We start from the raw sequence: 27,968 nt of genomic DNA on the forward strand, positions 1-27,968 counted from the left end.
TTTTGCTACAGATTCGCTACAGATTTTATCGATGTACGTGAAAAGGAAACCAGACGAGGTACACGTGGTGTGGGTAATCCTGAAAAACGTAAAAATCTACGCTTATATCAAACGAGAAGGCAACGACATCATCAGCAACAACAACAACAACAACAACAACAAATGCTTGCAGATGATGCCTCCGACTTTGCTGCCTTACCGAGAACAGTTTCCACGGTAAATACCAATTTGAACAGTTCAACAACATTAACAAAAAGTCAACAAAGATTGTCAGCAAACAATGGCAAAGGTAAAAGCAAAAGTGAAAGCAACAACAACAACAACAATAATAATAATAACAACTACGATAACAGTAATACTGCGACTTTGGTATCAGCTGTTGCCGTTTCCATTGGTAGCATTAATGATGACATTGCCCTCACTCGCCACGATATCAAATCACTAGAAAATTCCAATAAAACTGTCAACACCGAAGCGATAAACCTTAGAAACACTTATACCGACAGCAGCAGCAATGTCAACAGAACAACGTCAAGTGTTAGCAGTTATTCCATCCAGCCCCCCGCATCATCAACCACATCGTCGTCGTCGTCGTTGTCGTCGTTGTCGTCGCCATCATCGTCTTCTTCTTTTAGAGGTTCTTCATCTCCTTCGACCATTTCGAGTAACTTGACATTAACTGTAGACGCTCAACCATTACCACCATTACCACTTATGCCACAGCAATCTGCTAGTAGATCATCGTTTGTGGCTGTGCCACGTCAAGAGAAAGACTCTTCAGAGGAATACAATACAGGACGCATTAAGCCGGAAGATTTATTAGAGTTACAGGAGCGTATTACAAAGGAAATACTCAATTCGAAATTACAGGAAAAGGAAATGCTTGAATTGCAGGTAAACTTTACCAAATTGTTTCATTACTTACCTCTACATATATATATATATATATAAGTGTGCGTATATATAAATATATATAATATATACATATATATATATATATATATATATATATAACATATATATATATGTGTATGTATTACTTTAAAATCTACCAGCCACTGACACAACCTAAACGACGACAACAACAATCAGTACAACAATAATAGTTTAGTTTAACTTGCTTTCAATATCATGGCTTTCATGACAGAGTATATAAAAAGCGCAACTCTGGCTAAGAGTTTTGGACAATTACCAGAAAATTTTCTCAACCATGAAAGTTGGTTAAAAAATTTCTCCCCTTTTCCCCTCTCTTCTATTTACACTTAACATCGACTCTGCATTCCATTCAAAAGGCAAATAAAAATAACTTTTTACTATTCCTTTACGTCTTCTCTGGCGGCAAATAAATAGTTGCCTCTTGTATTTTCATATATCGAAATATGCTTCATTGCGGCATATAGCTGGATAATTAAGAGTCGCGACTACAAAGTCGACTCATGTCCCATGTGCAGTAGATCGTACTTGTTCGTAGCTGTGGTAAAGACACAATACGGGCCGATCGGTCACACACACACAAATTAAAGTTTTTCTCCACCCTTTCACCACTTCTGCCTGATCAACGCCGTGTTACCCCTACAAGGCATGTCCCCTGAGTGGCAGATCGCACATATTGCAGTTTCGCTTAACAAACATTAATTTCTCCCATCCTCATCCCTTGTGGATGAGCGTTAACATAACTCTAATCACTATGAGATTCAAAAGACATACAATTGCGATTCTTTATCCGCCAATCTGTGGGAAAGCTATAATAACATTGCTTGTAACCGAACAGACTTGCCTTCAAGCCTAAAAGCTTAAAACCAATGTTACTACAAACGGACTTGCTTTCTAACCAACCAACTCTTTGGCATGCCACGCCGCGTCCCAACTCTTTGGCATGCCATGCGCGACCCGAACGTTTAGCGCAGAAATACCCTGTTGATGAAAACAATGATCAATAAATTCAGTCTACTGCCAACCAGTTTACAGACGCAAAATTCGCTTCACTTTTTACTCTTTTTTGCCTTAGTGGCGGGGCAACATTATGAAGTCTGATGAACCTTTTTAAAAAGAACTTAATTTGCTATCTTTCTCGGGGCCAGAAAGTCACTAGAGATAACGTTTAATACGTCGCAGAGTTTGTTGTTCTACGAGTAAAAAGTACATATTAACAACATGAAAACTAAGCGAAAGCTTTATAGTTTACACCATTTTTTTAGTCACATAATAACTTTTCGAAATAAAGCATTATAAGGAAGGGAACGTAAATGTGCTCCGGTTCAAATCATTTTCAACAGTATTTGCCCTTGAGCCGAAACACATTAACATGCGAAATATCATTAAGATAGATGAGCAACCAGATGTTCCTATAGACGGACAGATGGACAGACAAGCCTAAGATAAGTCGCACATATGGGATCTGCAGGTTGAACATTCCTTTCTCTTCCACTGCGTCGAGAGACATCAGACGGACAGACCGGCAAATGCACAGCCGAATAGAAAAGCCTGCATCGTTCGCGGAAATGCTTCAGAATCAATTTCGGATTCGATCTGTATAATAAAATAGGAGTCCATCTCAAGTTCTCCTGATTGCTGTACACGTCCCAAGAAGTTTCGTATACCCTGGTTAATGTCATTGAATTTGTTACAAAACGGCAAATTGTAGTACATAAGAACTTGTATTGGTATTGGTCTGTAACATAATTAAAACTAATGAGCAAATTGAAGTTACTTTCAGTATTTATTGAAAAAGTGACTTCAATTTCGATGGTTTCATGGTGTGACTGTGACTTTTCCAGGAATATTCCGGATATATATCTATGAGAGGCTTGAAGAATATTTCAACATTGCCATGTTTTTTTTTTTTTTGGGTAGTCCTCAAAAGACAATGATTGCCTCTTTCTTTTTTTCCTTTGGATATAAAATCATATTTTAATAAAGAAACTGTCATCGACATATTTGCCCATCGAAGGTGGACAATATATTGGGAATTTTTCGATTGATTGATAATACAACATTTTAAATTGTCGAAAGGAAATTTAACAAAAACAAGAACAACAGAAAAAAAAAAAAATATCAAAACTCTGCAATGAATTTCGGTTTGTTTTTTTTATTTAAGTTTACCTCTTGGTTAAAACTTTTCCTATAACGTGAGGAACAATTATTAAAGGATTTTTTTCTTTTTTTTTTTGGTCCACTAAGCGAATAGCAAACAAGGTTTTTTGTCCGTGCACACGTCCATACATATATATATATATATATATATGTAGATGAATGTGTATAGTTTTTTGCATTTATGCTCAACTTTCCTCAACTTGTTATAACGTTTATTATTAATTTTTCAGTTTTTTATCCTGCAGGGGTACCTGCCTTTTTTGTTCTCGCCATTATTTGAACGGAAAATGAAATTTAATATAATTTTTCCTTTTTCTCTTCCTCTCTTTTTCATATGGTTTTGATCATTTGTTGGGGAATAAATTGAACGGCTATTGTGGTGCTCCAAATATTAAATAGGAAAAAATCAATCGTGAAATTTTAAATTCAAAAGTCTTCAATATGGATGCGGCGGCGGCCGGTGCAACATCGACAAGCAATCGTCGTAAAAGAAAACGTAAAAATCAACGAGCTGTCAATGGTATGGTAGCAGATGTTGGCGGCTATAATAGCGGTGGCAGTAATCTGGGTTATGCAGTCGGTCCTTCACTGGCCGTCGGCAGCAGTAGCAAATGGAAAAACAGCATTTCATTGAAAGCACGCAGTTTAATGAATTTACACAATAACGAAGCAGGCAGAAGGGTGAGTAACATTTAAACCATAAAATCCACGTAAACCGAGAGCAAATTATCTTTGATTTATTTAAATAAATTTTCACTTAAATTTTTCATAGATTGCTTTTCATTTAAACAAATCATAATATTAAAATTAAATTATTTTTTATTTATACGTTCTTCTTATCTTTTGCTCTGAATTCGGCCTTTCATAGGGCGATAAGCGATTTTCTTTGTCTGCATATTCAGTCAGTCGTTATTCAATTAATACTCACTAATATTCACTATCGATTTGATGGTGAGGATGTATTTTTTATTTTTGTGTTCCTTGCACTAACAACCCTGTCTTTCATGAATTCTCAATTTGAAACATTACGTTACTCCTTTGCTTTGATCAGTTAGCTCTTGTTGAAACAAACGCGCTTTTGTTTAGTTAAAGCTATAGGTTCGCACAGGAGGAAGATATTCTTATAATGACTAATGACTTGCGGGGAGGGGGAATGTTTGGGCTTAGAAGTCCAATTAGGTGCTGTGATTTAACATTTTTTTATCGAGGTAAGAGGTAAGGAAAAGTGCCACCCAAGCAAATGCTTTGCTTTTAGAGACCATATTTAAAGGGTTGCGTATGTGGACGGCAGAGAAATTTTGCAGACTAATTACGAACGACAGACGAAAATTCTCTTATTCTCCTTTGTTCTCTGTCTGCGCCAACTATTGGAAAGCCAATTGGCATTGATATCTTCTTTGCTCTTCTAAACCGAATTAGTAGCAGTCAAGCAGACGATATTTGCGTCAATGTCGAGTGCCATCAATACATCTAGAATATCCATAGCGGTTAGCAATGCTTCACTTACTTGTTTTTAAATTGCTTTAAAAAAAATATGTTTTGAAATAATTTTTTTCACAACAAAAAATTGCAGTGATGCACTCTTCATGAAAATGAATGCACTCAAAATGAAGCTCTGCTAGCAAACGCTGCGAATGTACTGAGGCAAATACCGAAGTCAATGGAACGCCTACTGGTTCTTTAATTTATTAAAATCTTTATTTAAAAAAAACGCATCTGTTCACAAACTTGATTCCAGTCAACCGGTATGGACCGAAGTTTCTACCGAAATAGTGATTCTACACGACGTGAATTACACAATCGTTGTATTGGCACTGCGAACCACGAAGACGCGGACGCGTCCCATCAAAAATATTCGAAAGCTTTTTCAAAATTTTCGAACATACTTTTCTTGTTCTTCCTTGTACAAGCTCGCGTCTACATAGTGTTCACAGGCTCAAATTCCAAGAGTTCATTTTGTCGCAGTCCGTGCAGATGTAACACTTACCGATTGGGCACACACTCACTGGGCAGCCACACCCATCTCCTTATGTATCTCCAATTTTGTCTGGCCATCAACGTTTTACCCGATTGACAGGGGAAGACATCCTCTAAGCCATTGATCGAAAATCGAAAAACTTATTCGTTCAAATATTTAACTCTGCTGTAAAGCTAAATGTTGCAACAGGCAAGCGGAGCAGTGCATAGGAAGATGAATGCCCGCATTGCAACATAATCTACGAATAATATCGTTGCCCGTCAAGCGGCCGAAAGAAGGTAGACATCCAAATCCAGTTAGCCTGAAATTGTTATAAGTCATCAGCGATTAGCTGAAGAAGAATCCCAGGCAGGCACTTTCCTTACTTTCCGTCGAGATTGGTGAGTCAAGCGAATACTTGCAAGATTAGTGAACACCTTGAGTCCAGCTAGATCTTGGGAATATGGGTGCTTAAGTCGCGAACTGATGATGCTCAATGTATTTGGGCGCGAAGGGCGCCGAAAGGAAAACATTCGGAACACAACGATTGTATGGGTACGAAACAAACGCACAGCTTTATAAAATTATACGGAAGCGATAACTTGTGTGGTTTAAACCAAAGCCAAAACGCGAGGTATGAAAGATTCTCTATGATCCAAACTCTCGCATCTGGGCAAGGCTAGACCTATCTACCATTCCCAATTATTTAAGGCTCTCGCGGCGTCATTTGGCGTAACCATAGCCACATCACGACACTCCTCGAAGAGCTGCATCCATCTCTCAGGCTTCCATCTCTCCCACGTCCCAACTTTTAATCTAACAAGTTATTTGGCACTTGGTTCGAGGTGATTACTAACGAATGCTGACTTTGAAAAAGGTGCAGCGAGGTTACCTGCTTTTCACTTAATTTCCTCAAGAAATTTCATTTAAAGGCACAAAATTTAAAAAGTTGGAATTGCAAGAAGAACTTTTAGGAAAACAATTGCGTGCTATATAATGCTGAGGTTAAGTACAAATTTTAGTTAGTTAAAAATGCAGTAAGTGACGAAAACAAATTAAACATCTGCTACTACTTTGCGATGAGCACCTGAGTTAAAAACAATTTAGATCAACATAAGTGTTTCACTAAACTTAGCCGGGTCTTGTAGCTGTGCTTTTTTGCATTTACACCTCAAGCTGATTCCCTAAATGCTAAGTACTCTTGCAAGAGCGTCATTAATAGTGGTAGTCAAAAAAAACTTTATAAGCTCGAGGAAAAGTCCACAAGTTTAAGCACATGGCATCCCAATATAACTCACATATAAAAATCTAAAAAAAAAAGTTTCAAAAATAAAACAAATATCGATTTTCAAGTAATACAATCCTTAAGGTGTGGGTGCTCTTCACTTTCCTCCCATGCGAGTTTGGTTTTCTTCTATGCTTTATAGCAACAACATCGATAGTGACTATCAAACGTAGGCTGCCTTTCGCAAAAATTTATTTCATGTGGTGCTCTTTCTCTTCTTTTCTCTAGGGGAAAAAAGAAACAAAAAATTTGAATTGAAAGCAAATCAGCAATGTTTTTAAAATTCAAGAAGTTCTCAAACTTCTGTATGAAAAACGTTTCGAAACGTTTCCCTATACAAGCGTACATATTCCACATGCATTTCGTACAATTTCAAGTCTACCTTTTCCTATAGGAATTATTCAAGTAGACTTGCTTGAGGGTTAGTTGTTGATATCCATTAACTCAAACTCAATTCATTGCATTTGGAATATATTTTGTTAGATGTGTAAGTGTTAGTAAATCAATTGGTCTTCTCATTGGGCTGAGGATATATGTTTTCAATCTCGACGTTCCAGGCATCAACATTTTTTTCCGCAATCTACTCTTATTGCCTATAGGGCTTGTTGATGTCACCGAATTGCAAACATTTTCTTCAAATATCAAATCTTAACTACTAACCTACCAAAGGACGGACAGAACTGAATTGATTCAAATTGTCGGCCGATCAAAATCATTTCAAAATGACGCCTGATGTGTACCTCGCAGTATTACGAAGGGAAGTAACTCGAAGGGAAATAGTTCGACTAATCTTAGTCTTCGTGTAAGCCCTTGACAATGAGTATACAAAATCGTGAATCTTGGGGATTGGCCTGAATGTTTCACTGGATCCTTGAACACTCAATTCTTTAAGTCGCTTAAGAAGAATTACGAAAGATATTCCTTTTGTCTACTAATCGTCATTACACGAGCGTCTTTGGCAAATGGCTCTATAGCACAAAGATGGGACTAAATCATTAACTTGCCGTAATTAAAGGCGAAAGTTCTCTCGATTCGTTTATGCTGGTGTAACAGATCGAATGGCAAATCTAATATACTTTCTTTCATAGGTAACGCCTATATATATATATAAATATATATATATATAAATGGCAGAATAGCATTGACAATGCTGTCTTCTACCTCGTTTTTGTGGAGATTTTGAAAAAAAAAAAAATTAGTTTTGTATGTATAGTTGTGGTAGTAAAAACTCATATGAATATTAATGAATAATGAAAATATTTGATGTTTTCATTCATTCATACTACTGTGTTAGTAGAGCTTATTAAAGTGAAAGTGAGTTATTTGCACATTTATTGTTTGGCTGAAGCAATCTAACCGAACCTGAATCTATTGCCATTTTCATTTAGTCCTAATAATTTATCACAGGTGATATATATAAATTGAATTCATTAGTTCGTAAACCGATAGGTACACAGCTCATTTTATTTATTCTAGTTAGAAAAACACATACGTAGATCTTGCGAAAATGAAAATTTTAAAAAGAGTTTTCACAATTTCCGATTTTTCATATACACGTTAGTCTTGCATTATACTCAAGAAATATTGAGCCCAATAATTGGAACATGTTCAATTCGCTTCTATACATGCACGAGTGATGAAAATACGAATTTTAATGAATTGGAAAAAAAAAAGGGAATTCATAAAGGCTCAATATTTTTTAGGCAACATAACATACATGCACTTATCGATGAAATTTTCACATCTGCTTCTATGGGTATGTCTTCTCTTCTCTGCTTTTTAAGTTCTGACAGCTAAACAATCAATTCTTAGTTCCTTCTGCATGAAATGCCTTTAAGAGTAAATAAATAACAATTTCAGTTACGTATTGCAGGCAATGTCAGGAAGACTTTTATATATATATATATATATGTATATATATCTGTGTATGTAAGAATGCCAAAGGACACTTGTTAAATGCCAATACATTCTTTAGCGTGCACATACAAACATATGACGTAGTCATTACTGATGCATATTTTATGAAATGAAAACAAATTTTTGGCACAATAATCGTAAGCGACAAATATTTTAAAATGCCTTCATATACACATAAACATATTTATAAAAATTAAAATTACAAGTATATATATATATATATATGAAAACAAATTAAATGTTGAGCTATTTAATGAATTTTATCTGAAAAGCCTTAAGCGAGCAAAAAAGGCCAAAGGCGACCAAAAAAATGTTAATCTTACAGATCTTATAGAATCGAAGTTAGTTTTAAAGGGTCCGTGACGCTGTTTCATTCAAAGCAAAGTCGACGTTACGAAAGATGAGCCAGAAAGGGCTCGTGTTAGACTAAAAAGTATCAAGCCTGATAACTTGACATACTCCAGGAATTTTTATTTAGCTACCAATGGCAAGTTTCGTCGCTATGGAAACTGCTTCTCAATCCGTTAGTACAAGAAATAGGGGCTTTCGGTTCGTTTTGCCTTGCCTTTATATATGGGCTTATAAACCTACTATACCCTATGCCATAACTTTCCAAGTCCATAAAATTATTTGATAAACTAAGCATGCGCAAGATTTAAATAAATTCTTTTATTGGGAACTTTGTCTAAAAATAATGTGTCCTGTTCTAGTCCACGCTATTACTAGTGATTCCGTCCAGATGTACGCAACAGCTAAAAGGACTCGAAATATACCCACCTTTCTTACAGTCAACGATTTAGAATCATTTTTGAGTATATTTAACCTTGTCTGTCCGGCTGTCTGTCTATTCGATGTCCATCCAAGTTTTTTTCTATTCAATCTATAGGCAAAATTCCGTGCACTGATAGGTTTTGACCCAAGGCGTACTGCCGATGTAACGCCTTTATTTTGAAAATGGTGTTATATGGAAAAGATTTCAATTTAAGCTTGTCTGTCCGTCTGATCTCTGGCCATGCATTCTTGCGTTCTATAAGCGGGTCGTCATTGTTGAGATATTTTGATGAAATTTAATACACTGTCCTCCTGGAAATAGCTCACGTCGCACTACTTTTTCGGTCGTTACGAGACCAACCGCAGATGGGCAGATTACCCAGATAGACCGACAAATAGCTGGTCGGCTAGATTGATTTAGATAGCAAATCTAAACCGATTGCCATAATGCAATTTGACTAAATCTCAAGTCCTTCTGAGTGTTGCATAACATAGGCAAAAGAGCTGAAGAGAGCTTACAATTGATAAAAGGTATAAAAATTTTTAAAAGATAAAAACAAATTTATGTGTTAATGCAAGTTCCCCGCGAACTTTGCTTGAGTTCATAATTTGTAGAGGAACTGCGGTCATTGTTGTGAAATGCTATGCACAATTCTACAACGCATCCCTCTTTCGAATTTCGTCCTTGATTGGGTTCTTCCTGTCCAAGACATACGGCCCTTTTCTAACTATGTGTGAAAAGCGTTAGTTTTGATGTCACAACTAAGTCCAAACTTAAAAATTACGTTTTTAGTATAAAATTGAAAGGTAATATGACATAAGCAAAAGATATCAAAAGGGGTTCAAAGCTCGAAAGTGACTCAAAGTTTCTGTTGTCACTGTTTGATTAAATTACGATTCGTTTTTATCGAATGTAAACAGGATTTAACTGAAAGTTCAATATATGCTGAGCGAAATTGTTCGCTTGTTATTGTTGTATGTTATTTAACAAACAAAATTAAATAAAGTTTTTCATAAGTAAGTGAAAGAAAAAAAAAGTTAAGAGGATAAATATAATCTCTTTAAAGTACCGAACAAGTTCAAGATTTACTTTACTTATATAACCTTTAAGTAATTTAAACTCAGGCGACCAAAGTCATGACAACTTTTAACAAAAAATCCAAGAAAAAAAAAAAAAAAATGAATAATAAGTCAAAAGAGTGAGAGGAAAGAAAGAAAGAAATAGAGAGAGTGAGAAAGAGAGAGAGTGGGGGAGAGAGAAAGCGTCCACAAAACACAAATTGGTGCAACATTTACTGATGCATCAAATAACATGACAACGACAACGAAATGAAAAGCTAAACAAAAAGAAGAGAAAAAAAAAAAGAAAAAAGAAAAAACACAAAACAAAAATGAACATAATTTCACAGAAAAACAAGCAAACAAACAATGTATTAAGAAAGGATTGGTTGGTTGTGCGAAGGAGAAGAGGAGTCTCAGGATCAACAAAAATCTGAACTTTATAAACAAAAACATGTTGTTGTTAAATAAAAGTTGATCAATCCTCTTGCATTTTTTTCTTGTTGTTGTTGTTGTAGTTGTTGTTGTATTCATTTCTTTCGACTATGTTTTGTAAGTTTTTATTACGCTTTTGTAAGGTTTTTTTTTGTTTTTTTTTTTGCTTAAATTTTCGACTTGATGCATATCTTGTGAAGACGGCAGTTAGAGTAATTGCTCGAATGTAACGCTTTGTTATTGTAAGTCAACAGCCATAGCAGGACCAATAATAATGGCAACAACGACAATAATATCAAGAGCAGCAGTTTGCTGTTATTATTGTTGTTATTGTTATTGTTCTTGTTGTTGTTGTTGACATATAGAAATTGAAAGAGCGTGCTGTCGAATAGCAATAGTCGCAGCAGCATCACGAGTATTGATAACGCTGCACCAGACAGAGACAATTGTTTTGATGCCAAACGGAAGTTTATTTATACATATGTATGTGTTTACTTTAAACTGGTTATGGGCCGGCCAAAAAAGAAATATTTCACATTTATCATGCGGCTGTTCGTCAACGATATTTTGTTTGTTTTTCATAAATTCCAAAAAATTGTTAAAAGGAGGAGAAGATATAAAAAAAAAAAAAACAACAAAAAAGTAATTTTTTTTGGCGACAGTTTATCGTTGAAAAAACTCTTGGCCTTATATAACTCGACATAAGCGAACTGATGTTTCTATGCCAGTTGCCAGAGGTATAGAGCACCAAACCAGCCATTCAACTAACGAAACGAAATAACTTTTAGTCAACATAACGATTGCGGTAACAATTTTGTCGTCTATGCTTCAGCTAATGCTTATGTCCCAAGGGTCAGAGAAGCAAAAGGTCGCAATAAACTAGTAATCAAAGGGGATACGACATAGTTACGAGTTCAAACCGACTTGTTTTTGTACCCCCATTAATTGGGAATAAGAATTCAAATACCGTTACAAGTCACTTTATCATTCAAAGATAAATATCACATACATATATATAATCAAAAAAAGTCAAGTGTCCTATATTTTCGTTATCATGTCTTAGACATAGATGGCGGCATACTATTTTTCCAATAGCTTTAAATGGATTCTCGCAGCACTCAATGGCGCACAGAGTGAAACAAGGTTAACTCGAAGTCGCTGCGCATACTTAGCTTCTAGAGGCATGAGTAGCTGAATGGGTACGAATCGCTTCTAGCAAATCAATATTCGCGGGTTCAAGTCTCAAGTGTGAGAGCGTTCTCTTTGGCTCATTCGGAAAAGGCGTAACACTTCCCGATTAGACACACATCCACGAAGCTCCAGCCGCCACCTCTCTATCTCTTTCCCCATTTTTTTCTCACCAAATCGTTACATGAATAGAGAACCACCGCTGAGTGATTGTCGTCATCATCAAGCCCGTTGCAGTTGTCTTCTAGCAAACGCCGGCAATGTTTGTGACCAATGATCAAATCGAACTACCAAATTGGCGGAGCTACTTGCTAATACAAAGCAGAAAATTGCTTTGAGGGCTTCTATTATCCGCTGTACCAGTAAACAGAAGGCTCCGTCCTGACTTTGGCAACCAACTTACTTCAAGTTAGATCCAACAATACATCACAAAGAATCGGTCGTAAAGTAAAAAACCTGCAGTACGTGGATAAAGCCATCCTTTGCTATGTATGTATCGACCTAAGCAAGACATCTCCTTACTTCATTTATTCCCAAAGCTGGAAATGGCACGATTGAGTTCAAAAACGAAAGCGAGTCCCCATAGAGTCCGTGAACTTGTGGCGCCATTTCTAAACAAAGCACCCTGAAATGTATGCTACCAGTTTTTCATGCAATTGTCGAACTAATCCTACGAATCCTATGCATCTTTTGCTCTTTTCAAACTGAAAATCCAAATGTATGCCACGAGTTTATCATATATAGTCGCATCTACATTTTTTTTTGTCAGTAGATCGAATGGAATTATTTAATAGATAGTTATGCCAAATATGGGACCAATATATGTTGAAGGCGATGTGCGGAAATATATAGATATATTCGAATATTCGTGCCACGTTGCGACTATGCTGCTATGTTCATTTTGGAAAAAAAAAGACTTCCAAGGCTTTGAAAATAATAAAAATTGCAGAAAATGTATGAAATTATGAATAAATAGGTTTCCGTCAGGCTTGGGCGACCGCGCTTAGTTCGCGTCTCGGAGGGTTTAATTAAAACGCATATTTTCATTACCACTGCAAACATTGCAAATCCATAATAATAGTTTTTGGCAGCAGCTAAAAAACACGTTGAAATTATTCTGTGTGTTCTCTCTGTGGCTTATAAAAGAAAGGAAAAATGTACTGAAACCAAAAAATAAATAAAAAATTGTTTTTAAACTTTAATCAATTCATGCTAGTTTCACAGGGGAAAAATTTATGTCATTCCGTGTGTCTGTTTTAAGCCAGACTAGGGCAATAAAAAATCCTTTAGTCGTTTTTATAAACCTTTTGTTTTTTTTTTTTTCAATGTTATATAGCAACCAAAAATTTTTATTTAATTTTTTTTTTTTTTCTATTTTTATAATAAATGTTTTCATATTTTTCATGATTTCTGTCACTGATTGCATAGCATGGCTTTTTTTCTGTTTTTTTTTTGTTTTTTTTTGAATTTTCTACCACACACCACCGTTACATTACAACATTCATTTAACTATGTATATTTTTCTACGCGGCACACACACACACACACACACACACAAACAAACGCATGCATACCAACATTTGTTTAACACTTAACTGATTTGCAAACCTATTAAGTGCATTATGTTCATGTTGCTGTTTCGGTTTTTCTCTTGCGTTTTTTCTATTTATTTCTTGTTTGCTTTATTTTGTTTTTTTTCCCTTTAATTTTTTTTTTTTTTTTTTTTTTTGGTTTAATGCGGTTAATGTAATAAAACCACAATTGTTTACAAATAAACCGCATTACTCAATGTGTCAGTTGAGTTTGAAAAAAAAAAAAGAACGGAGACTAACGTTCACACTATTGTATATGCTGTTGCACGCCCTATTTTTGCTTAGCTTAGCTCTTATTAGATATGTCATAGTATTCTAGGCGCTTACAACATCATCGACTCGGCGTATGCCGGGTATGGAATGCCGTCGTGGTCTTGTTTTGTTCTCATATTGATTTATGGCATCGGTTTTGTTAGCTGTCGATCATAAAAGTGTTGATAAAAGCAATTAGCATAAGTTTTTATTGAATATGCATAAAGACTAAAGCCATAAGGCACAAGCCATTAACTTGGCAATATCGTTTATTGTCTATTCATACAAACATTGGCTTTTATTGTGAATAATTGAAAATTGAAAATTTTTCAAGTCATTAATTATGCTTTCATTTGCATGATTGCATTATTGCATGATTTTGAAGCATTCTTCCCCGCCTAAGGTTTTCTCTTTCTCTCAGTTATTAAGTAAGTAAATGTCATCAATTTCAAGGTCTTCCTTAATGGGCTGAACGCGTAAACTATTCCGTTGATGCTCTATAATAAGATACTGCATTAGGAGAACAGCCACTTGGAATTGCATACAAAATATGTAAATAAATCACGAGCGTATTTTTTATTGAAAAACAAGCAGATATGTTATAGTTGAACACGGTCCGTCATTAAATACTTTGCACCACTTCGTATAACGACTTTTTAAAATGAGGTGTTGTAGGGGAAGTGGTCGGAAACGTGATTTCCAATAGCTCGTCGATGAAAAAAAATTCATTAAAATATCGCAAAAATTTCAACTTATAGGTTGAGCACAAGAAAACAAGATGGACCGACGGACAGACAAGATTGGATTGAAGCAGAAAGTGATTCTGAAGCGAAAGCTACAAGAAAACATGGGTCTATCTCAAGTCTTTGTAGATGTGTTGCAAATATTCGCACGAACCTAATAAAACCTTGTAACACAAGTGAATTGGGGTATAAAAGGATTAATTCAAGAAAATTATTATTCACAGTGTCGACATGTCTTGACGTCTTTTCCATCTTTGTGAAGAAAAGTAAATTTCGCACCGAAAACTCTACTCGCCACATGCTACGTAAGCGTGTATTTTGTGGATATCATCTTAAATATGGCAGCACTGCTATGAAAGTGTGTATTTTGTGGATATCATCTTAAATATGGCAGCACTGCTACGAACGCCAATACGCCATAAGTTAAAATGCGAGTTAAGCAGAAGTAGGAAAGTCTGCTGAATTCAGCCTTGATTTAACACACTCCAGTTCAGTATTGTTAAGATTTCCTAAACGAGTTCCCCAGCCAAGCGCCGTAATACTTATAAGATCTTCTCGGATACTGGGGCCATTTTCGCTCGATAGTTGGCGTAATTCGATTAATAATTGGCGCAATGATCTTTGACGGCGCTCCTTAGCGATTCTAATTCTAATTCTTTAAATGGGTGCGAACCAAAAATATTCGGTGTTACTGATCATTTGAAAAAATCGTGGCTTCTTGCCATTCCGGTACCGTATCACATATCATATCACATATCATATTTTCTACCTCACATAACTTAGCAACACTTTTTTCTTCTTCTCCTTCTTCTTCTTCGAGAGAGAAAGTGCAACAAAAATAATCATTTTTGTATTTAGAGTTTGCTGCGTAACCTTCAGGGTAGTGTGACAGCTTTAAGTTCATATTTTCGCAAGGAAAAGTCAAAGTTTTGACAGATGCTCACAGAAAAAGCAACATCGTCTCTTCTAAAAACTAATAACTTGTTTTTAAAAAAGAAAGTTGAAATATAAAAAAAAAAATGTTTAATTAAAAAAATTTCATTTTATTGTTGCTAACCTTTCCAAGTGTCTTTTAGAATGTGCGTTAATTAGCTGAACTCGCAGTCTATTGCATATTTTTTAATAAACTACGAAAAGCAGTAATAAAGCGTGCGAAGCACGGTAAAGTAAAAGAAAAATGGAGAAGATTTCTCTTTATAATTGTGGAACGACGTTCACTCCTTCTTATAATCGCTACAGAAGGACAGATCAAGTTAGGTTGACATGACAGTTTTTCCATCGACGCGGTGGACGCATGCCGGCACCTTTTGTTAAAGCTTTGACCGTCTAGTCTGCGATAAACGCGCATCTGAATGATTCCATTACCAATCGTGGTTCTCTCGCAAATTTTATGATAATTTTGATCTCAACTCAAACAGTTCTTCAAGTCATTTAAAGAACTCTCCGCGAAGCAATTTGCTGGGAAGTTAAAGTAAATAAGTGCTTCTAGGCAAATATCTAGTTGGACCGCTTTAGACAGTTACAACAAAGCTCTCCCTATAAGATATATCCAACCTCGTAGTATGTTGAGGGAGTTTCTTTCTCTTGCGATCACCTCGTGCACAGTAATTAAGACATAGTAAGATTTTTTATTTTTTCTGGTTCCTTTGTGTTTAGCAGGCGTAAAACTTTGGGGCAAGTTTTCTTCAACCATCATTCCTTTTTTTGGAACTTGAATGACACTGGTGGTGGTATTCCTAAGATCTTTTCAAGGGAGGTAAAGATTTCGTTGATTCTGTTAAGGAACATTACAGCAATCAACTCAGTCTACGCTCCAGAAACCTGTTTATTTATTCAAGAATACGCCGACCAAAAAGAGCGTAGTAACTAAGTAACTAACCTCAGCTTAGTAATCGGCGGGGGATAAGAGAAGGATACTAAAGTTTATTAAGCCATCGCTGAAATTATTATTTTTACCTGAAGAATATTACATTAGTCATTACTGTAACACAATTCGGCAGATTCGTAATCTGCTACGGTAGTGAGATTCAGTTGCAGTTAATTAATAAAACGAAGCAAGAAAAAGGGAAATGAAAATCGCTATAATTGGGCAAAGTTGAACTTTAAATAGCCTACAGCATCTCAAAGTTTAATGAAAGCTAAAAATTTAAAAAGAGTGATTTTTTTTGGCATAAGACATAAAAAAGTAGGCCACAGGCCATAGAAAGGATCACTTTTCATTAGACTTCGTATATGATGTAAGAGGATCGGAGAAATAGACCAATGCAATCTAAGTTTATTCATATATCGAGCTTCCACCCTGGACTTATTGTCAGCAAAAATTAAACAATCATTTCTTATAAAACCCTATTTTATCTGGTATGTATGTATATATCGGAAAGAGTACGTTTATTATATAAAAATGATAAAAAAGATCTCATTAGAAGTAATGCTTACCGCCAGGTGTGCATTCTTCCCCCTTGCCTTCGTCTTACGTGGCGACCTATTAATCGAATAACTTCTTTTACGTGTTCCTACAAACCAAAGTAAGACTCAAGGCGGATGAGTAAGCCGCATGGACTAGCACTTCCCAGTTGAATGCTGCCTATAGATTGTTGGACCAAGGACATGCATATAAATGTCCTTCTGTTGCCCTTTTTTCACTCCTTTTTTGAACAGGGAGTGGCTTGAGTCCTTTAATTGTCGGCTGGGTATAGCTTCACCGCACTCTTGTGGTCCCGCAAAGCTTAGAATATTGTAGTCCTGCAAAAAGTGATTCAATTTGACAATACGTGTGAACGGGTACGCCTTGATCTCGCCGTAAATTTGTACGCCTATGGTTCTCATAATAGGTTCAAGGGATAGAAAAAGGCTTTCTATTGTATTGCTCGGGTAAAGAAAATTTGTTGTCAGTGAATGCCTTTTATTTGGCAGAAAGCTCAATGGTTTTGTCAATGAAAGAATTATTATTGCCTTGTGGTACTACTAACTGCCAGATGTCAAAACTAAAGAAAAAAACTACAGCTTCAGCCGTATATGGCTCCTACACGTGATGTCAAAACCATTTATAGCTAAATTCCGGTTTTATATTTCCTTGTCTAGTATAGAGGAACAATTATGTACGAATGGCTTAAGATAATGAATCGATTCGATTCGAATTTGCGAAAATTTCCGTCACACTTTTCGTTGTATGGAGAATGGAGTAAAAAAAGGATTGATTCAATCAGTTTTTAATAGAATTCGCGGATCAAAACAATTTCATCGAAATAACTTCTGTAAGTTGAATATAAAGACATGTTGATCTTAGGCGGAAATACAGACAGCTATTATTATTCGGAATCATATTCTGAATCGGTTAGCGTAATAGGGATGTTTTAATCGCAAATCATTCTGAATGCTGTATGCATATGTAACCTTACTCTTAACAGTGCTGTAGAGTACAAAAATGGTCTGAATGTGTTTGAGAAATATTCGATTATCTCGCAGTGGGTACGAATGTGGGTACCTGCGAAAGGTAGGGAGAGATTAAAAACATAAAATTTTAAAAGCGAATAAATCGAAGAGATGTTAATCAAGTACTCCGTTATATGTCTGCACAGATATCTTTCCGCAGAATGGAATAAAAATTACTTTACCTCGTTTATTATTAACAGAAAAAGCACATACATCTGAATGGAGGAGGAAATAATGGCAACAGAACAAGAAGAAGAAGAAGAGGGGAAAAAAAAAACGAAAAAACGGAAAGGCTCAGAAGCAACTCCAGATACGCGCGAAAGAATCTTACGGCGACACGTATGTTCCAAAAACATTAAATCTGCAACAACGTAGCATTTCTTTGCATCATGGCTTATACCGACCGCCACACAGATACTGGGAGAAGGCATTATTTTTTTATTTTTTTTTATTTCTTGAATTTTTTTCTTTTCGCCGTTAAGTACAACGCACACATGTGTGAAGAAAGCAACATATGCGAGGACAAAAGCTAAAGTTTTAAGATTTTCTTAAATCTTGTAAGTGATTATTGTTATCCCGTAATTATTATAAGTAAGGAGCTAGTGTGTAAGAGAACGCGGAAGCCTTTTTGCTTAGTAGCAACTACAGATATCGAAAGGTCGCAAATTCTTTGATAGGCTTAGTGTGTGTTTATAAAATTTGTAAAGGGGATTTGGAGAGAAAAGAAAAAACAAAGAAATGAATGTAAAAACTAATCCGATACTTTGACATAAACAAATCCAAACGATTTGTCACGTTCTGTTGAATGCATCATGCGGTATTTACACACGAACGCATAAAAGCATAAAACGCTAATACATTCACAGGCATATCTATTGTGACATTCAACAAGAGCCATGAGTCAATATATAGCAAATATATCTCGATTGAAATGGAAATGGAAATGAAAATAAAGAGGACCCCAATGGAAAAAGTTGAGTCGACTCGTTGCCATTCAACATCCATGAAATATGACAAAGAACCAGATCGTAAAGTTGCTATTGTTTAAGCACATACAAATTTACGCATATATGCACACACACACAAAAACACACGCACACTCATGCCCCGCACTGTGCATACACAATTTAATGTCAATGTTATTGTCAAGCATTTTCATGCATTTCTAGTGTACAATTTTGTATGCATGTATGTATTTATATATGTGTCTTATTTTTATATTTTTATTTTATTTATTTGGTTTTTCTTTTCTTTTCTTTTCTCTTTGACACACAAAACACAAAAACCCCGAAAGCATTAAATTCTGACTCTTTTTTTATATCAAACTTATAGAAATATTAATGTTAAGGATATGTCGCTTGTACGTGTGAGTGTATGCGAGTGTGTTTGCATACGTGTGAGTTTGCTTTGTCTCGATTTCTTCTTCTTTATAGTTTAAGATTGGTTCAATTTTCTTTTGATTTTCAGTTCAGGGCTTTTTCTCTTTCCTTGTATCCATCACCGATCTACAGGTTAAGGGTATGCTAAGCTTGTTATTCTCTATGCGCGCCATATACTTGATATCAGCGAGGTGATGGTGTTCGATAAAAATTTCTTCATTTTTATTCGATATGATCGATTCTAAATCCATTTTATGAACTCCATTTGTCCGTCGGTTCGTTTGTCTTTATTTTATTAAAATTGATTTGGATAAGGGTCTGGTGTGTTTTCGTAATACCTTGGAAAACCTAAATACCCAAAAAAATCTTAAATGTTCTATATATGATGACCTTGAAAATCTTGCCGCTCTGCTGTAGTACACTCAGCGTTCAAGTGGCCAAGTGTATTAGTAACGGACGAATAAATTCCATATGCAATAAGAACCTCTGCACACTTCTGCCTAAATTTCTTCATGCTTTGGTTTGTGTCATAAAAAAATGTCAGCATTTTTTTTCCATGCATTTCTTTACTTGGCTCCGAACAACAACAACAACTTATCATCATAATATCATTAATTTTACCTGCAAACCCTTATACTTTCTAACCTGTAATCACAAGAGATTAACCTACGGCTGTTTCATGTTTCAAGTGAGACCCATCAAGAGTAGAGCTTTTTTAATTAAAAATAAAATAAAACAACTCAAGGTATCAAAGTTTGTGCAAAAATTGCGATTTATTTCGAACCTTAGACATTGCAGAGTTGCAATCTATTATGAACAAAACCAACCTGGAGGACTTACCTCCAAATCATCCAAAGTTTTGAGCTTGCCAGCATAGATCTGTAGCTTCACAGAAAATAATCCGTGCGTATTAACTTGCACGACTATGGCGGTCTGATTAGACAAACGATAATGGCGACCCGATTTTCTGATGAACAAACGATGGTCACCCGCAACTTATTTGTCACTCTGGTAACATTTTTTAACAGTGTCTAAGCATTCAAAAGTCCTGAGTCGTTACGCCGGCTGAAATCGCAAATTGTAATGAATACTTTCACACCCAAGAGCGCACTAAAAGCTATATTCGACACTGGAAGTTATCATTTTAAAAACTCACGCTCTTAATGAAAGACCCTTCAGAACCAAATTCTTTTTTTTTTTAGTACTTCCGTTCAGCATTATACAAATAGGAATTCGTTGCACTTGTTACTAAGTTTTAGATTTTCCATCTTATCAATCTTTCATTCCTATACGTTTGCTTGGTTACCGTCATAAATTTTATATCCCACGCTAGCTTGAGCATTCTGGTTCTAACTAATTTTGCCAGAGATGTAAGTGCAAAGACTTAAGGCTTAAATCATTAGCAGCTGGGGCTATCGGTTTTACTGGAAAATCTCCCGCACTTGAGATTTAAACCCAAAGCCACTAGAGTTGTTAGTCGATGCGCTTAGCCTACTCGGCCACTCAGGCGGATCTTGAGCCAGCCAGAATCTATTTATAGCATTGTTTGCGTCGACTCGAAGTCCTTAAATAAAGCTGCTGTGCAAGGAAGAAACTCCCTGATTATCGATGACCATCACTTCCCTGTGCACCTCTCGTTGGCATTGCCAGTCTTCTGCGATCTCATACGCACGCCAACCAATTGAAGGGAGAGTCTACCTCCCTATCTTTATGCTCGCATCGTTATGGGACCGAAACGAAGAACGACTTTCGTCCGCACATTGTATGACAGACATTGATCTGGAATTTTATTATTGGCTGGATGATTTTACTATCTTTCCTCGCCAAGTCGTAGAGTATTACCTCTGTATGTACGATGTGTAGTAAAATACTCAGTAGAAGAAGTTTCTGTGTTACTTGGATTTAACTTTAAAGGAAAATTTATTAATGCAACGGAAATGTTAACTTTTATAGAAAGTTTTACACAACACTGTTATCTTGGAGCGAGAAACTTAAACTTGGTATCAAGTTCGTTTTATTCTTTCTTTTTTTATATATATATATATATATGATCAATTGCTTAGGGGATGTCCCTGGATCATGGCAAGGGTTAAAAAGAAATAAGGAAGAGAAGAAGGAAAAGAGATAGAGTGTGGATAGAATTTAGTGGGTGCGTGTCGGATCGGTAAATGTAACGCCTGAGTACTTACTCTATGCCCATGACCAGCTATGTATGGTATGGGCGTATCACTGAAATTTGGACTCGCAAAGACCGACTACTCACGACTTTTAGCTACTCGGGTAGGCGGTATGCGTTTATGCTGTAGCGATATTCGTTTACATGAGCTTTTTGTGGCTAAAGAGTTGAGTAAACGATAAGCAAAACTTTTTTTTCTAACGAAAATAGAAGTGGAAATAGTTCGTGTAGTTCTCTGTTCTCTAAAACTGGTCCGAAGATATCTTACTTTGTTTTTCTATCGGAAGGAGAAAGTGAAAGTAGTTCGTGGGTACTTTACGTCTGTTTTCTAAAACTGTTTTGAAGATATCGTACTTTTGTTTTCTAACGAAAGGAGAAAGTGGACGTTGTTCGTGGGTACTTTACCTATATTTTGTAAAGAAACGATAAGTAAAACTGGTTTGACGATACTTTACTTCTATTCAAGCGTTCATTTCAGTCAAGACGACCTAGTGAGACGATGTACTGGAATCAATTCAAGTAATTTAAAGATTCTTAAGTCCAAGTGGTAGCTATCACGGAACTGACCGGTTATCATATATTGAGGCGTGGTGAAGCGTATCCGAAATTCGCCTTAAAACGAATATAGTTTTTCTAATATAGATTTTCTTGCCATAGTATTCGAGCGTTGAAAATGTATTCGAGAGTGCGTTTTGGAAAATTCTGTTGTTCTCCTGACAAAAGAAGCTTTCTAGTGCTGTGTGTGGTTTTCCGTTTTTTTTTTTTTTTTTTTTTTTATCGGAAAACTAAATTCTTTAAATTCGCTACGGTTTTTATTTTTTATTTTTTTATTTGTTTCAATTCACTTTGACTGGTGAATTATTTTGTGTCAGAAGAAATTCATATGTGCTCGTTATTCTATTGTTTTTTTCTTTCTGTTCCTTTTTTTTGCGTTTTTTCTTATTGCTGGGGCAGCCCCTCGAGCTTCTAGCCTGGAAAAATATATTTTCATGGTTTTCTCTTTTGGTTGAGCATATCATAAGTATTACTTCACACATAAATACGTACATGCCGCCGTTGTTTGTGCTGGTAATATGAAAATGTCATAAATTTTCCAAGGATTTTGCCGAACGTTGACATTTCTGCAGAGAAACGCATATTTTTATTCTCTGCTTTCATTCTGCTCCCACCCTCTCCCTTTCGCACGAATTGTTTTATGTGTAGTCGGTATTAGTTGCTGGTTGGTTTGTTCGTCCGTTTTCTTGGCCCGCCATTTCCTTTAGCATAAAAAAAAAAAAAAATTTATATATATATTATATATTTGTGCGTATACACGATGACAAACATTTAGCTTTTATTACTCATATATTGTGTGGATGCACGCGTGCGAGTATATGAAGTGCAATATTGTCAGTCTCTGCTGGTTTGCTTCGCATTTTTTTAAATAAATTGCATTTATTTGTTTGTTTGTTTCAATGTCTGTCCCTTCGTCTGTCTTATGCATTGACTTTTTATTTGATGATGGCATAATAATGCAAAAAACTTTTCTCCCCCTCTTCCCTTTCGCCTTCTTAACTTTATCATAATTTTCGTTTCTTATGTGCAAAATATGCTGACATTACGTGATTTTCGCAAATTCGTCTACGAAATGATTTATGTTTGTTACTGACTTTTCAAATCTTTTGTTTTTTTTTTTTCATTTTGTTTTCATTAAATTGCAGAAAACTTCAGACCAAATAACAAAAACAGATTAAATTTAATTCTTAAATAGATGCTAACATTAGACAGCAAGGAACGTTTTTTCTTTCTCTCCAAATACGCAATGACTTGTCGAAACGAGAACTGAAAACTAAGAATAGATTTATTTATTTATTTATTCATTTAATTCAAATTGGATACAGAAATTGCAACCAATGATGATTACATTATAGTGCAGACAAAATTTTCAAGGGCACAACTTATACTTGACTTTGTAGAATACGTAAAGGGCTGCCTTAAATATTTATAATAACAATTTCGAGCTGAAAAGTTTATTTGCTATAAAACCTCGCAGTCGCAATTACATAAATACTTAAGGCTACAATTCTTAAAATAAAAATCCTCACCTAAAAGGTTTAGCTTCTAAGCAATCGCTTAGAACAACCGATAATAGTAAACACAGCTGGACCAGTTTACAAAAAAAACAATGTTTTACGCTTGCTACTGAGCTTAATTAAAAACACGACAGAGCCTGACCGCTGGTATTAAAGCGCACTGCTTTGAAATTCTTCAACGATTCCGATATTGAGAATAAATTGCTGATACCATTTAGGTTTTTGTGAGGGGTCCCGAACGAAAAACAAAAGTGTGAGAGGGTAGGAGAACAAAAATTACAGATGACATCTGCTTGTGTATGACGCTGACTTTTTTTGCTATTAAAAGCGAAACGAATCGAGAATTACAATTGCATCGTAGAGTCGAAAGCAAAAATAAAAGATGAATTTGTAGATTGCGTAAAGTTTTGATTGATTTTATTTGCAAGTGTAATGAACGATAACATTTTGTTTGCTAAAACGACCGCATCGTGGCTGACGGTTGAAAAACGAATGAACAATAAAGCATATGTATGCATAGTAAAAGAACAGCTATAGCTTGCATGTGAGAAAGAGACAACTTATAATTAATTTAAAACCAAGCGCAAATTATTAATTTATTACGTTGCGTGCGCATAGGACAAACATAACTGATAGTTTGTATAGCGATGTGCCTTATGAACAACGTGCTCTTTCTGACGATGAAATTAATTTATGAGAATCGAACAAAGCTGCTTCCACTTCGCTACAATTCTTGTTGATCGAATACGAAAACAGGCTGATGAGGGAACAATGTGTTGCTTGTCATCAGTTCGCTCTGCTTGACTTGTCTTCTGCTTGTCAACTTCTTCCTAAGTTTTATTCAATTATGCAAACAAGTCATAATTCTTTCAACGTTTTTCCCCTAATTTCCAAACGAGCGGCGTCTTCTTTAAGGTAGATACATAACTTCTTTCTTTTTTAACATCAATGTAATGAACTGTCAGGGTATTACGGTTATGGTCAGAAAGAAATAGGCAAAAGATGGACAAAGAGGAAGAGAAAGATATACGGGGGTGAACGAAGCTTAATGGATGTGTGCCTTTATTGCACGAGTGCACATTTTAGCTATTAGAAAATATGTTCAAACCGCATTGAGATTTTAACCCACGAACGGCGATCTGTTGATCGCGGCCAGCATCTTGTCGGCTATGCGATTAGAGCGCCGATCGCTAGCGAAGGCTCAATTACCAAACAGCCTTCCAGTGACAGAATCCATCTTTCGAGTACGGTTATTGCTTTCCTACCCCTTTTTAATTTACTTAAGAGTAACGAAGAGAGTTTAATGGCGCGAAATGAACCCATTACCATAAATTGATTTTTTCTACATTTTCTTTCTCTGCTTTTAAGGCTGTCATCAAAAAGACCCGAATAACGTGTAAATGTCATGGCGTTTCCGGCTCTTGCAGTTTAATTACGTGTTGGCAACAGTTATCATCTTTAAGAGAGATCGGTAAGTTTGTGATTTTCGTACTAAACTGAAAGCAACAAATGTTTTCTAAGCTTAACCTCTTAAGTGCTTAACGTTAAGAAAGTGAAAAAAGTTCGATTATGTGCTTGGTACCCATAAAAGCCGAAAATAATTTCAAATAAATAATAAAATACAAAAAAAAAAAAAAAATTAATCAAAAAATCTTTTATACCCATCACCATTAAAAGAAGAAAAAAAGCTAAATTTCCACACTCTATAATATGGACGCGATTGATATTTTCCTCATTTCCAGAACAAATGGGGAAATTTATATCATGTGTCTGTTGTACTTTACAAAGTATTTTCCGTCTGTATCTCTCTCTCTCTCTCCAGCTCCTTTTATTTGATACATATATCGACGGACAGATGGACGGACGGACGAACATATCTGAATTGATTTCGAATTTGTATGGTTGACGCGATCTCTGAAACTTCCTTCTGGGTGTTTCAAACGTTTTGCCGAAATGAACGTACCCCTCTCTCATCTTCAGTTATTACCAAACGTAAAAGATTGTCATAGTATGGTGAAGAAAAGTTCTACTCTCTGATACCATAACACATAGGGATGTGTCGTGGTTGTCACCTTTAATAGAGCCATGCCTATTGCAAACATGTATCTACTATTTTCATACCCTCCGTCTAGGAATGAAATGAGATCAGTTTGTTCTGTTGAAACGTTTGCGGAACGTACTTTTGTAGGGTTTTATGATGATTGTGGCCGTACACAATCTAATGGAAATGATGGGAATGACTATAGGCTTGCTTTGCGAGCGACTTCTTGATCTGAAGAAAAACATTTGATATGGACATCATCGTAAAAAGTCTGTGCATCCTATTTATGGTACATATCTTCTTAGCAGTCTAGAAACCTATGCTTGCGTTCCCTCTCCAATGAGCTAAAGCGCACCCATTCTCTATTTCGTGAAGGTTACAGTGGACTTAAGTCTTCAAGGCTCTTATAGACCTAAAACTTTTAAACATGCTCGCGAAGTGAGAACGTGAAAGATTACGGACATACAGTTGGAACTTTTTTTCTTTTCAAAAATGATCCGTTACACTCAACAGTATGAGGCAGTGTATTTTTCTCAAATTTTGCCTATGTCTGCAAGCGAAAATAAAAAAAATCCTTTGAAGTAACAAAAGAAACAAGTAAGAAAATTCAATTCGGTCGGGACCGAATCTTTTATACCCACCACCGTTTACCCGAAAAAAGGCAAAAGAAGCAAAAGAACAAAATTCTCATCCGCTATAATATGGAGCGGGCGCAGTTGATTTCTTCTATTTACAAAATAAAAGCTTTTGTCATAGAGACATGTGGGCGTGTCCTTTGAAAAGTTTAGATCAATTCCAAATTCTTTTTCAATTATTTAGACGATATACTTAGGCTGATATTGCAAAGTTACGCAAACAGATAGATTGATAGACGAACAGACGGACATGCTTAAGTACATTTAAGGGTTGTAACCGGCCAAGAATTTTCACACGTTAAGGCGTTTATTGAAAAAATAATTATATTATGACTCACTATAATATTGGGTAGGCATGGTCAATTTTTCCATTTTTGTGCTCAGATTGGGCAGCATCGCCCCAAAGAATATGCTTTCAACGCTGTAGTTTACGAGTAATGAACAAAAAACCAATTTTTCATTTCTTTTGAAAAACGAAGAAGTTCTGAATTTATGTGGTGCTATGGGCGTGTCCTTCGACTGATTTGACCCATTTTCAACACCAATCTGCAATTCAAATTTGAAGTGGGTAGCTTCATTTTTGCGTTCAGGACACAGACGGGCAGAGGGACAGACGGGCATGCTTAGCTCGATATAGAATTTGATGCTAATCAAGAATATATATATACTTTGTGGGATTTCGAATGTTTCTTTCTGCGCGGTTGATGGGTATAAGCAAGTAAAACGTTTATAGCTAAAAAATCATTTATAACAAAAAATTTATTACTAATGGGTAAGAAGCGTTAATTTTATTGATAAAAACAAAACTTGACGAGCTTAGAGTAGAAAGGGATAAAAAAAGATTAAATTATTTCTTGCTGTCACCTTAGCAATTTCAATTTCAATTCCATCGCATACCTTAGCGAAAATGAGTAAATTGCAATTGAAATTTATTCGTATGCTAAACCTATGTGGAAACCGCTTTTGTGAACTAGCAGCAGTAAAAGTTGAATTTGAAAATTCTTTAGGCACACTTCTATGTTTGAAAAAGGTTATCCACATGAACAGCGCAATATTCGCGATTATAAAATTTCTTAATTTCTTTTATTTTACAAGTTAGCCTAAAATTAGACTGCCACAATTTTTATTATCAAATTAATCAACGCCCTCGCTAAATCAATAAATTCCCTGTTAAAAGGCAAAGCACAGAGTCGCTTATAATAAATAAATGGTTAAAAGCCCAACTTAACAACTTAAATGTTAACGGGACCAAACTATCTAACGGACCAAATTATCTAACGGACCAACTTAACTTTTATAGGTTCGAGTCTTTGATAAGGCTTCTCTTTCTAATTATGTTTTTCTCTTGTTTTTTTTCTTGTAAACTTACTTAACACACGCACACACACACACACACACACATGATAGGTGATTACTTGCGAGAAAAATATGAAGAGTCTACAGAAGTGAAACTCAATAAACGCGGACGTTTGCAAGTGAAGGACGCGCAGTTCAAAGTGCCAACCGCTCATGATCTGGTTTATTTAGATGAAAGTCCAGATTGGTGTCGCAGTAGTCGACAATTACAATGGCCGGGTAATAATGTTTTTTGTTTTTTTTTTTTCATTCCCTTTAACTTTCATTACTAATTCGAGGAAATTGTGATTCCAGGAACTCATGGACGCATTTGTAATAAAACCTCGAATGGCCTGGACGGTTGCGGTATTCTATGTTGTGGACGGGGCTATAATACGAAAAGTATTGTTGTAAGAGAACGTTGCAATTGTAAATTTCATTGGTGTTGTCAGGTGAAATGTGAACTTTGCGTGAGAACCATCGAAGAGCATACCTGTAAATAATCGCCACTATCGCTATCGTCTGTGACTAAAACACATGTCTCCTTCTTCTTCTTTTTTTTGGTTTATTTTTATTTTTTAATTTTTGTTTTTTTTTTTTTTTTAA

The 27,968-nt window shown here is 35.7% G+C and overlaps 1 protein-coding gene across 1 annotated transcript; it reads left to right on the forward strand.

The window, feature by feature from the left end:
- LOC119644442 (protein Wnt-5-like) lies at window positions 1-27,968 on the forward strand (the record flags this gene model as incomplete). The annotated part of the gene is made up of 5 exons (XM_038043993.1): window positions 1-894; window positions 3,493-3,774; window positions 24,720-24,822; window positions 27,435-27,602; window positions 27,678-27,968. Coding segments are annotated over 5 exons (1,635 nt in total), but the record flags the coding sequence as incomplete, so codon positions are not given.

This window comes from Glossina fuscipes, unplaced genomic scaffold (genome assembly GCF_014805625.2).
Source record: "Glossina fuscipes isolate IAEA_lab_2018 unplaced genomic scaffold, Yale_Gfus_2 117029, whole genome shotgun sequence".
NCBI lineage: Eukaryota > Metazoa > Arthropoda > Insecta > Diptera > Glossinidae > Glossina > Glossina fuscipes.